The following is a 13,459-nucleotide window of genomic DNA, read 5'->3' on the forward strand; positions in this document are numbered from 1 at the left end:
CAAAAGACTTGGTCCATGCTCAAGCTAAGGGCATGGAAGCCATTATGAAAGCAGAAGAGGTGGTCTCTATTAAGATTGAACCACTGAAGCTGGTAACTTTCTCCTCACAGAAGAAATCAAAACCATCAAGGAAACAGAGTTTAATCAGGATCTATCAAGATGAGACTGCAGCTACACGTGTGCTGTGTTTCTATCGAGATGCCGACCCAGTCACAAGACAGATTGCATTTTCCCATGAGTGGACAGACTATCCATCATCCCTGTTTGAGGTTGATCCACGCTTAGCACAGGGGGTTGTAATGCGCAAAGGCAACGAGTCTGATTTCGTGGCAGTGCTAATTGCTGAAGCTGAGCAGGATGTTGTTTTACAGCTGCCATCATTACCACAGAGTGACCTATACACAGTTTATCTGGTAGACACAATGGCATTTGTAAATAAATACCAAAAAATGGGTGCGAAAACATTTGGTGAACTTCCCCAGCTGTATCTTCGCAAGCAGGTGTATCCTGCAGTTGAAACCTGAAATGTGCAACTGTGTCAACATCATTGGTGATCAGTATGATTTTGATGATAGCCATACTTTGAAGGGTGATGAGCAGCAGAGGAGAAACCAGACAGACCAGGCAAGACAATTCTCACCATCCAAGAGTCTAGGAATTCCGGACTGGAATTTATTCATGAAGAATCCAAGAAATAAAGGAAATCTTCAGAACTTCATTGGCACTTCCCTTTGTGAGAGTCCTGAAGCTATTCCGGATGGAGTGACCATCATTCTTGGTAGTATGATGGAAAACAAAGGTCACACTCTTTCCATCACATCAGCATCAAGTTCAGTTCTGGACTTACCTTGTGAAGAACATGAAGAGGCAGACACAAGGATTATTGCTCATCTTGCGTATTGTGTGGAATATCTTGATCACCATCGAGCTGTTGTGCATGCAACAGATACAGACATAATTATGCTGTGTATATATCACTTCTGCTGCTTGAACACATTGCAAGAACTCTGGATACAACGGCAGAATCAATACCTACCTATTCATGAGCTGGTAGAAGTGTTGAGCAAGAAGTACCAGAAAATCCTCTTGATGTTGCAGCTACACTTCTGTGCACATATGTGTTGTGTGGATGTGACACAGTGAGCTACCCATTCAGAAGGGGAAAAGAAGAGGTCAGGTCAGGTATGGGAGCATGTGCCAGAACAGCGCGTCGCTGCGTCCACTTTCCGCCGGTACTCCAGGGGCCTCCGTCTGGCCATCCCCCAGGCAGATGCCAGGCCCATCCCCATCTCCTTGAGATGATGGTCAACCTGCTGCAACCATGAGGCACGTGGTCGGCCCACTGGCCTCCCACTCATGAGACTCCCTCGCTGAGAGAATCTGGTGAGCAGGATCAGCGTCAGGAAAACGAGCCACATGTCCATACAGCCGCAGCTGACGCTCACGGACTATGCAGGTAACAAATCTCATCCGAGTCTCTCTCAGCAACCGCTCGTTGGACACAAAATCCGACCAGCGATAGCCAAGGATTCTCCGAAGAGACCTGGTACCAAAGGAATTAAGTCTCCATCTCAGATCCTTGGTCAAAGTCCAAGTCTCGCACCCATAGAGCAAGACTGGAAGTACCAAGGACCTGAAGACTCAGACTTTCGTCCTCCCGCACAGGTACCGGCAGCGCCACACCCCATGATCCAGTGAATCCATGACTCCCCAGGCCCGACCCAGACGTCTATTGACCTCCGGCTCACAACCTGCGGAGACATGAATATCACTGCCAAGGTAAGTGAATCTCTCCACGACCTCAACATCCTCACCACAAACAGACACAGACAGGACAGCAGCATCCAAGATGTCACCGAAAGCCTGGATCTTAGTTTTGACCCAAGAAACCCGTAATCCCAACGGCTCCGACTCCTCATTCAGCACCTCGAGGGCCCCCAAGAGGATGTCTAAAGTCTCCGCAAAGATGACTGCATCATCTGCAAAGTCAAGGTCTGAGATCTTGACATTGCCAAACGATGCACCGCAACTTGATCTCTCCGACATCCTCCCTAGAATCCAGTCCATACAAGTGCTGAAAAGTGTGGGGGCAAGTACACATCCCTGACGAACTCCAGTAACAACTGGAAATAAGTCAGAGATGGTACCACCACACTTCACAGCACTCTCAGTACCAGAGTAGAGTTCAGACATCAGATCGATCAGTTTCGGTGGCACCCCACGAAGACCAAGAATCCTCCAGAGGACATCCCGATTCACTGAATCGAACGCTTTACAGAGATCAACATAGGCTGCAAGCAGCCCCTGCCGAAACTCTCGTCTGTGTTCGGTGAGGACACGAAGTGCAAGGATACGGTCAATCGTTGACCTCTTTGGTGTAAAGCCTGACTGCTCTGGACGCTGGTGCTCAAGCAGATGGTGGCAAACCCTATCAAGAATTATCCGAGCAAAGACCTTGCCCGGCACTGAGAGCAGCGTCACCCCTCGGTAGTTTTTGCAGTCTTGGCGATCACCCTTCCCTTTCCAGAGAGGGACAACAAGGCCCCTCTTCCAGTCAGTTGGGATGATGCCTGTGTTCCTGTGAAAAGAAGAGCGGCACAGGTTTCTCTGGGACTGATAGGAAACCTTCCCCACCTTGTTGATTTTGGAAGAGATAGTGAAATGGCAGCAACAGAATGTGTCATTGATGAGGCCAGAGTATACTGGACTGCTCTGCATGGCCAAAAAGGGTTCAGCTGTTTGGATACCCTCAGGCAGCATATGTTTGTCTCTTCAAAATTAGACCTTAGGTCACTGCCAGCAACAGAAGATGCGTTTTACTTCCTTGTTTTAAGAGCATTGTATCAATTGCTTCTGTATAGACGTGCACATCTCAGTGACCGAGCACTTCCCCCAGCCACAACATTTGGCAGAACCCTTATCAATGGAAAACTGGTCCCAATTCTCATGTCTAAGCCAGCCAAGCCAAACATAGACAAAACGGTGTCTTGCATGTGCAAATTATCCAAATGTCTGAAACGATGTTCATGCAAAAAGGCTGCTGTGCCTTGCTGAGTGACATGCATATGCCTTGGTCAGAGAGGTTCATGTGGTGGAGTTGTTTCAGAGAGTGACTCTTCCTCTGAAGAGGATGTTTCATGTCACAATATTGTGTTAATCCATTTCTAATTTTATCTTCCTTAAAACCATGGCATGTAAAAGTATGTTCTTGTTCCTGACCCCATTGATAGTCAAGCATTTCTGAGTTACATAAATCTTTTGTTGTTTGACATATAACCTTGTCAATTGAAGGTAGGTTAAATCTACACCAATTGTGATATAGGAAATGAACTCCTCTTTAATATGAGGGGTCATTTGTGTATATAGGTTTAGTGGTTATGATTTTAGGACAATATGAATTACCCCTACCCCCATCCTACATCTTCGCTTTTGCCAACATTGTGTTATCAGAGGGGGCTCGCAAAAGTGTTGACTGTGTTGTTGCGCAAGAGTTTCACCATTGCCAACATTGGTTTTCATATACTCAAAGGGTGTCTCTTTATGAAAATCAACACAAAAATTTTATAGCAGACCGGGCAATTTTTTTTTAATTTTGATCGGTTGGCTCCCGGACTACTATATCTCTCTATCTCTCTCTATATCTCTCTCTATCTCTATCTCTATCTCTATCTCTATCTCTATCTCTATCTCTATCTCTCTCCATCTATCTCTCTCCATCTCTCTCTCTCTCCATCTCTCTCTCTCTCTCTCTATCTTTCTCTCTCTATCTCTCTCTATCTCTCTCTATCTCTCTCTATCTCTCTCTCTCATCCCCAGGAATACCTCTGACTACGGCTTCTCTTCCACTCTCACTTCATGTGTACATATGTGTTGTAATGTCCACCAAACAGTGATGACTCCATTTACATCTCGCTCTCTGAAAACATGGGCCAACTTCTATCCTCTCATCCCAACACTCTCTTCCTCATATGTGGTGACTTAAATTGTCATCATGCCAGTTGGCTGGGTGTAGGTACCTCTCTCACCTGCCATGGCACTTAAGCAAAAGACTTCTGTGACTCACTAGGTCTGACACAATCTGTCAACTTCCTGACATGGATCTCAACCAACATGGATCTCCATCTCCTCTGGATCTGATTTTGACCAATTTCCGTGAAAATATCTGCTCTTATTCCTCCGATCCAATCGGTTCATCTCACCACATGCTTGTCAAAGGAGACATCTCTCTGGCTGTTTTTACAGAACCACCTCAGTGCAGTCGAGTCTGGCATTTCACTCAGGCTGACTGGCAGAGACTTCAAGCAGCCATCAAACTTCTAGACTGGTCTCCCATCTCTACTTCCTCCGACATAAACTCATCCTGGGAATTTTTTTCATAGAAACTTGCTCTCTCTCCCTTGCACAGATTTATCCCATCTCATCTTCAGTTGCCCTCCCCTTCCTTCCGCCCATGGTACACTGAAGCTTGTGGCGAGGCAGTTGTCCTGAAACAACTTGCCTTCGCCTCATGGAAGGCAATTCAACTGAAGGCCTAATCCAAGTGAAGGCAATCTCAGTTCCTTCCATAAAGCTTGGAACAAGTGTGTATCGACCCTCAGAAGAGCCAGAAAACAACATCTTTGTAATCTCAAGTCTGAACACTCAAACCTGTCTCCCTCCTCAAAATACTGGTGATGTCCAGTTAAGTCTGTTTCTGTTGTATGTTCCCTTTCCGTCCCCTCCCTTACCTCAAATGGCAGCACAGCTGACACTGCACGTGAAAAGGCTGAATGCCTAAACTCCGTGTTTGCATCTAAATCTTGTGCCCCAAACCCCTCGCTTTCTGTACTGTGGGAAACTGAATTGTTCAATTGAATTTATAATGAGGTAAAATGCCAATTCGCTTTAGTTCGTGCTTTGAGAAATAATTTAATAAATATATGCTGGGAAAGCCAGTCGGGGGGTAAAATATACATTCCTCTGTAGTTGTAAACTCTTTTATATCTTGCCAGATGGCCAACAAGGAATCACATACTTTTTCCTCCTCTCACTGGTGCAATCTGGAACCTGCTCCGATAACAGGCCATTTTTCATCCTGTGTTAGTGATTTTAAACCTTACAAAATTCCATCTGTTGTTTCTCCAAAGGCCCTCTTTGTCAGTTAATTTCCCTTGAAGTGTAAACCACACCCTGGTGAGATCACCATATATATATATATATATATATATATATATATATATATATATATATATATATATATATATATATATATATATATATATATATATATATATATATATATATATATATATATATATATATATATATATATATATATATATATATTTATATATATATATATATATATATATATATATATATATATATGCTATACCAGATAGCTTTTTTTTTTGATAAGAGTTTAAGTTTTTTCCTGTGACACTGCTCCAGGCTCAGCTTTCTCATACAGGAGTCTGATATTTACTACTGAATAAACAGCCTAAACTGAACTCAAGGTCTTAAGGTGGCTAAAACTGCTACGACAGTTCCTACCTTGCACCCAGCTGTTCCTGGACTCTGTGTCCTTTTCTCCTGATAAGGTGGAGAACTTGCTGTCAAACCTCGACTCAGATTCAGCAACCAGTCCAGACGGCATCAGTCCACGTGTCCTAATAACCTGCTCTGCTACTCTTGCTCACACTCTCTCTGTTCTATTCACCCTTTCATTTGCTCAATGACATCTGCCATCTGCTTGGAAATCAGCATACATGACCGCTCTGCATAAAACAGGTGCAAAAACAGATCCCTGCAACTACAGAAAAATCGGCCTTCTCCCAATCATCAGCAAGGTTATGGAATCCATCATTGCTTCCGACATTAAATCCTTCCTCTTCTCCAATAGCTTGATTTCCGATCATCAATTTTGATTCAGACCAGGTCACTCTACCCTGGATATGCTGCTTCTGCTCTCCCAACAATGGATGGAGATCTTCAATGCCAGACATGAAATCAGAGCCATCTCCCTAGAAATATCACATGCTTTTCATATCTACACATATCAGCTGGCGCCCTGCCCTGCTTACCAAACTCTCTTCCTATGGCATCCAGGACATCTCCACTCATGCCTTACAGACTTCTCCTGTTGCAGCCAACGTGTGACGCAAAATGGAGTTCTCTCATCCTCTCTTCCTGTCCAGGCTGGAGTTCCTCAAGGCAGTGTTCAGGGCCCTGTTCTTTTTCTGGTTTTCATCAATGATCTCTCCAACTCTCTGGAAAATCCTCTTTATCTCTTTGTTGATGACTCCACCCTCTGCCGTACGGTATGTCATTCCTCAGATCGGCAAGCAACAGCCTCTTCACTCTGTGCAGATCGGGATAAAATTACAAGCTGGTCCAAACACGTGGAACATGTCTTTCAAGCCTGACAAATCTCTCACACTCACTATGTCTCTCCGAAAGTACCGTTTGGAAAACCCCCCTAAGTACTTTCTCAATAATCCTCTTAAAGTAGTTCTTTCATTTAAGCTTCTGGGTCTCACAATCTGCCATGATCTTTCCTGGGAAAGCCACACTTCCAAGCATGCCTCCAAAGCCAGTTGCCGACTGGGAATCCTCCATCGTGCAAAGTCCTTCCCTGGCACACCTCAGCTCCTGAGCACATACAAAGCTTTCATCCACAGCCAGATGGAGTACTACTCCCCTCTCTGGGTTGGTACTCCCACGTCTCACCTTTCTCGGCTTCATGTTGTGGAAACCAAGGTATTTAGTACCATTGGTATCTCCCACGATGAGGCTGTCTTTGGGTCTCTCACTCTCTCACCGCAGGGTCGGTGGTCTTTCTGTCGTCTATCGTCTCCTCTGCGGCCTCGTCCACCCCCCCCTTGCTCAGTCTGAGATATGCCCCCCCCCATATTTCCGCAGGGCGCTCAAGGTCCACCAGCAACCCCCTTCTGGTAAAACTACCAAAATCAAGATTCACTGCTCACCTTCACTCTTTCACTCCTCTTTTTTCCAGCCATTGGAACAAACTCCCACGCTCTCTTCCCTCCAAGTCTTCAAAACAGCTGTTCACCACCATCTCTTATCTTCCCCCGTCCAAAACCATGATCTTTTCTACCCCCGTTAATCCATCCCAAACCGACTGACCTTCAAATTCCCTGTTTTCCTTTCTGAAAGTCCCTGTAGTGTCCATCTTGTTTACCCTGTGTACCCCACCCCATCCATCCCCCTTCCACAGATCTCCTCATGTGTCTGTTCCACACTGATTTTTCCTTCCCTCTCCCACCCCTCTTGCCTCCTGCTCCCCTTGTTGTACGTTCTGTGTGTTAGCTCTCGTACGAGCCTCAACAATGTATACAAAAAAAAAAAAAAGAGTAAAAATAATAACGGTTATTAGAATGCATCGCTGTGTAAAAACACCAATATTCATCCGATTTTCTCACTTTTTGCTGCAACTGAAACCTGAACCATCTTAACCACGACAAAAAATTTAATCAGATGGTGAATTAGAGTTAATAAATAGCTGTGAGGGAATGTAAATGGACTTTATATTACAGGCGTTGATTTCACTTAAAATGCATTTTTGTCGAAAAACCCAATTTTCTTCCCGGTTTTTGCATCTGAAACTTACACAACAAAAATCTTAGCACAACAAAAAAACGAAATCAGACATTGAATTAGAGTGAAGATAAAGCCATGACATTGTAAGAAAGTGCAAGCCTTGCAAAAGAGGCTAAACAGAGTGAACAAAATGGTGGCAATTTGATTTTTAAGCTCCTCCCTGAATGGGGGAAGCCCTGCCCTGAACTGAATACCTCCCTAAACGGACAGACAGACTGCTTCAGTTCATATGCGATTATGACATATTAACAAGAGAAAACCACTTTCTAATCTGTTCGTCTTCATCTGTTCATGGTTGTAATGCAATTGTTCTGTCTACTTCCCACTTTGGATTCTTAAGATAAGTCTGGGGACTATCTACTGTATATCTATACGATAAGAGATATAGGTGTGTGTGTGTGTGTGTGTGTGTGTGTGTGTGTGTGTGTGTGTGTGTGTGTGTGTGTGTGTGTGTGTGTGTGTGTGTGTGTGTGCGTGCTAAATATTTTACTGGTTAAATGCGTACATGGAAACAATCAACATGTATAATTATTGCAAATGAACAGAAGGATGGACAGGAAACAACCATTATTCAAAGAAAGATGTAGGGATGGTTTAACATGATAATCTCTTGTAACCATCCCTACCTTGTTTGCATTATTTTTGGTATATCATCCCCACATCCTTTTACATTTTGAAAAAAATTTTTTTTTGTTACTTATACATATCGCAATGCAGGAAAGTATAAATTCATACTGCACATCACAACAATAAACCTGAGATCTCTGAATCATAAGCAAATTGCTTCGATTGGAATACCAAACAGGAAGGAGATGGGCAGCGCAGAGCCGAACAGGGAATAAAAACTATTGCAAACAAAATCCTCCACGTGGCAAAGTGAGGCCACACTGTTTTGTGTAAAGGCAAGCAAGACACTGACCTGCCTGTGTGGCCGCATGGTTCAAGATGACCGGCCCATGAGGAGCCAAGCGCAACTGTGCACTGAGCCCGGCACGCATGCTGGGGCTCATGACCAATGTTCCCGTTTGATCGTAATAGGCAAACGGCGCAACGACTTGATATCCTGGGCACATCACAGACACAGCAAACATCCATAATAATTATAAACAATAACGGCACTTGGTCGAGTGCATACTTCCGCCAGACTGAACAGTTTACCTTTTGTATCCCACGGATAGGCCGGATCTAGAGTCGGACCTGAACCAAAACGAATCAGCTTGTTCTGGTCACCGAGCGAACTGATCCAACTAGTTGTCAACCCATCCACAACTAAAAAAAATATTGTGATGGTTGTAGGGGTAAGATGAAGGAATGTATTAGGGAAGTAAGATGGAACAGTTGTTTAGTTCGTGGACGTGTAGGAGACATCTCGATGTAATTAAGTGGGGAAACTGTAAGCTTAAGTGTTACGTGTCACCACACGTGGGGTGGTGTCATGTTAATTAGATAGGGATTAAGAATAAGTTCCCCCAGTATGTAATTGCCCCCCATGACTTTTCCCTTTGTTTTTCTCACCAAAACCACAAAAACAAACAAGAAAACTTGCTGAGCAGGCAGAAGCCCCGCCTCCACGGGTGACGGCGGGTGAAGTCACCCCCCCCCACCCCGAGGATAATTGATGGGCGTGACGTCAGAAGCTAGCCGAGTGGGCGGAGGCTCCGCCATCCCGGGTTTTGTGCGAGCAAGCCACGCCACGGAGGAGAAAACGGTGGTTTGGGGTGATGTCAGTTGGAGGCGAGAGATCGAGAGAGCGCAAGGCACGAGGTCAGTGTGAGGAGGAACGCACAAGTGCGGAGTAAAGGACGCATGCGGTCGAGGGAGAACGTAGCTAGATGGCCGGTAAGAACAGGGCTTGACAGCTGGCTTTCCTTTGACGCATGAAGACTGCGGCACAATTTTCGTATTCATGCTGAGGCGAATTGACTCACATGGTGAAGCAAGATGCTGGCCGTTGGCTCTTGGTTCAATCGTGAGAAACGGATCCCGAGCCTCGTATATGACCCGAGCGGGTCAATGAGGACGATCGACGCGCGAAGCAACTGCAAGGCGTCTCTGAACCTTGGTGTTGAGTGCCGCTCGCGGATTGCCTGGCGTACGTTTGGCCCGCTATGAGATGAGCAACTTGGCACCATTTTACATGCGCCAACACATGCAAATAGAAGCACCTCAATTCCAAGTTCCACAAAGACCTTCTATGGGCCAAGCTATGTACAAGAATAAAAGGAGGGATTTTCTTTTATTTTGTTTCCCCTTGTCTGTATTTAAGTCTGTGTATAGAGGCGCCTCGACTTAGAGTTGAATTTACCTCATGTATTTATCACGAGCCGAAACCCCGTCACAGACAGATTCCGTTCCATGAGCCCAATATGACAACCAGTGGCGGCTCTTGTAAGAGCCGGATCCCAGCCGATGTACTCCATGGCCTTACCTAATGAGGCCTACAAAACGTCCTTGTACACGACATTTTTGGTGTACACTACTCCTTGTGAAGAAGTCCCTTGATTTGTGCACGTGTCTACGTTGACGTACACCGTGTCAAAACTTCTGGCTCTCGAGAACGCGACGTACAGTTGTCCGTGCGAAAAAACTGGAGATGGTAAGTATATTCCCACTCTACGAAATGTTTGTCCTTGCGCCTTGTTAATGGTCATGCAGTATGCAAGCCGGATGGGGAATTGTGTTCTCTTTAGTGTGAAGTTTCTTCTTTCAAAGAAACTTGCTCTCCCTCATGCACAGATTTATCCCCTCTCGTCTTTAGTTGTCCTACCCTTCCTCCCGCCCTTGGTTTACTGAAGCTTGTGGTGAGGCAGTTGTCCTGAAACAACTTGCCTTTGCCACATGGAAGGTAAACCCAACTGAGGGCAATCTCAGTTCCTTCCATAAAGCTCGGAACAAGTGTGTATCTACCCTCAGGAGAGCCAGAAAACAACATCTTTCTCATCTCAAGTCTGAACTCTCAAACCTCTCTCCCTCCTCAAAATCCTGGTGGCGTCGAATCAAATCTGTTTCTGGTGTATGTTCCCCCTCCATCCCCTCCCTTACCTGAAATGGCAGCACTGCTGATACCGCACGTGAAAAAGCTGAATGCCTAAACTCGGTGTTTGCAGCTAAATCGTGTCCAAAACCCATCACTTTCTCTACCCACCTTACCCAGTCACACCCAACTCTGCCTGGACTCTGTGTCCTTTTCTCCTGACAAGGTGGAGAGCTTGCTGTCAAACCTCGACTCAGATTCTGCAACCGGTCCAGACGGCATCAGCCCACGTGTCCTCAAAGCCTGCGCTTCTGCTCTTGCTCACCCTCTCTCTGTTCTATTCACCCTCTCATTTGCTCAAGGTCATCTGCCATCTGCTGGGAAATCTGCAAACATCACTGCCCTGTATAAAAAGGTGCAAAAACAGATCCCTGCAACTACAGACCAATCAGCCTTCTCCCAATCATCAGCAAGGTTATGGAATCCATCATCGCTTCAGACATCAAATCCTTCCTCTTCTCCAATGGCTTTATTTCTGATCATAAATTTGGTTTCAGACCAGGTCACTCTACCCTGGATATGCTGCTTCTGCTCTCCCAACAATGGATGGAGGTCCTCAATGCCAGACAGGAAAACCAAGCCGTATCCATGGACATATCACGTGCTTTTGACACAGTCTGGCACCCTGTCCTGCTCACCAAACTCTCTTCCGATGGTATCCAAGGCCATCTCCACTCATGGCTCGCAGACTTCCTCTCCTGTCGCAGTCACCGTGTGGCCCTAAATGGAGTTCTTTCATCCCTCATTCCTGTCCAGGCTGGAGTTCCTCAAGGTAGCGTTCTGGGCCCTGTTCTTTTTCTGGTTTTCATCAATGATCTCTCCGACTCTCTGGAAAATCCTCTATATCTCTTTGCTGATGACTCCACCCTCTGCCGTACCATCGGTCATCCCTCGGACCAGCAAGCAGCAGCTTCTTCGCTCACTGCTGATCTGCATAAAATCACAAACTGATCCAACACGTGGAACATGTCTTTCAATCCGGACAAATCTCACAATCTCACAATGTCTCTTTGAAAGGACCGTTTAGAAAACCCCCCCATCCACTTTCTCAACAATCCTCTGGAAGAAGTCCTTTCTTTCAAGCTTCTAGGTCTCGCTATCTGCCATGACCTTTCCTGGGAAAGCCACATTTCAAACCTCGCCTCCAAAGCCAGTCGCCGACTGGGAATCCTCCGTCGTGCAAAGTCCTTCCTCGGCCAACCTGAGCTCCTGACCACTTACAAAGCTTTTGTCCGCAGCCTGATGGAGTACTGCTCTCCCCTCTGGGCTGGTGCTCCTGCCTCCCATCTTTCTCGGCTTCACGCTGTAGAAACCAAGGCATTTCGGATCATTGGCATCTCCCGCAATGAGGCTGAGTCTTTGGGCCTCTCACACAATCACCGCAGGTTGGTCGGTGGTCTTTCCGTTTTCTACCGTCTCCTCTCCAGCCTCGCCCCCCCCGCTCTCTCTGCGATTTGTCCCCACCACATTTCCGCAGGGCGCTCAAGGTCCGCCAACAACCCCCTTCTGGTAAAACTACCAAAATCACGAATCACTGCTCATTAGGGTGTACCATTTTTGCAAAAGTAGTTGCTGGAATGAAGCACTATGTGCCTATCGATTCCACTAGTGAAGTTGGGTGATCGACCATAGTTTGAAAATTTTCCCGCATTTTTTGACCGCAGGCCGCCATTTTGAAATTTCAGTAAAAATCCATATTTTTGGAAAAAATATTGATTTTTGAATATTTAAAAATATACTTCTCTGTGTTTAGATGGCCGAATGCACTTCAGTAGGCACCAGTATGATAGTAAGTACCCGTAAATATTATTCACAACTTGTCCCAACATTTTGAGAAGGGGTTGCCTTCTCTCACTGAAAATCCCATATTTTGACAATTATTGCATGGCACATTGCACAACAATTATTGCACAACAATATTCCTGTACAAACATTATGACAGTGGTGTAGCAGATGCTTGTATCTTGTCGTGCAATCGCCATACTTGGTACTTAACACCTCAGTTAGTTGTGTTGTCCCTAGTGATAACGGTGTCCCGAACACAGAGAGAGAGTTGATGGGACAAGTGTTATTTGATACAGAACGGCCTGAGAAGTTCGACTCTGGCAAGTCACAACTTCCCCACGTGGAATTTAATTCAACTGATGATATGCCAACGCTAAGGTCTTTCATTAGCCAAGAATCCTAGCTGATGTATGACCTCCTAGGAATAGACGATAATCAGGAGTGGCTACAGACACCTGTGGCTATGTGGGACAAATTCGCTAGTTACAGGAAATTTTGCAAAAGTGCTAATTCTTTGCGTGTCGTAAATGATCTAGCTGAAAGAGAAATTAAGCTAGTGTCTGACTTTATTCATATGTACAATGATGAGAAACAACGTCAAGCATTGCTACAGTGCGTGGAAGAGCACAGGAAGCTTTACCCAGACTATACAAAACAAACGATATGTTCTCTATAAGATATCTGTGTGGTTGATTGTTTGCTCGATTGTTATGTTGTCATATATGAAAACCATGTCGCTTAAAACATATTTGGTTGTTCTCATAATTAATTGATCATGCTCTCATTTGGCATTAATAATGTCTTTATGAAAATGCTACTACTGATATTCTGCAAATGCCTAACAATGTGCCGTGCAATAATTGTCAAAATATGGGTCAGGTCAGGTCAGGTATGGGAGCATGTGCCAGAACAGCGCGTCGCTGCATCCACTTTCCGCCGGTACTCCAGGGGCCTCCGTCTGGCCATCCCCCAGGCAGATGCCAGGCCCATCCCCATCTCCTTGAGATGATGGTCAACCTGTTGCAACCATGAGGCATGTGG

The 13,459-nt window shown here is 45.4% G+C and overlaps 1 protein-coding gene across 4 annotated transcripts in view; it reads right to left on the reverse strand.

Annotated features, from left to right (window-relative positions):
- The window catches only part of LOC147020112 (pumilio homolog 1-like), a 234,385-nt gene that overhangs the window by 79,583 nt on the left and 141,343 nt on the right, over positions 1-13,459 (reverse strand). For 3 of the 4 annotated variants that reach the window (XM_085895137.1, XM_085895136.1, XM_085895139.1), the window contains 2 exons: positions 8,758-8,868; positions 8,519-8,662 (listed from right to left, as the gene is read on the reverse strand). In XM_085895137.1, the coding sequence (XP_085751263.1) occupies positions 8,519-8,662; positions 8,758-8,868 (255 nt within the window). The remainder of the gene's footprint in view (positions 1-8,518; positions 8,663-8,757; positions 8,869-13,459) is intronic. The other variant, XM_085895138.1, reaches the window with a different exon arrangement.

This window comes from Eptatretus burgeri, chromosome 9, assembly GCF_056783735.1.
Source record: "Eptatretus burgeri isolate ZD-2024b chromosome 9, Ebu_testis_v1, whole genome shotgun sequence".
Taxonomy (NCBI): Eukaryota; Metazoa; Chordata; class Myxini; order Myxiniformes; family Myxinidae; genus Eptatretus; species Eptatretus burgeri.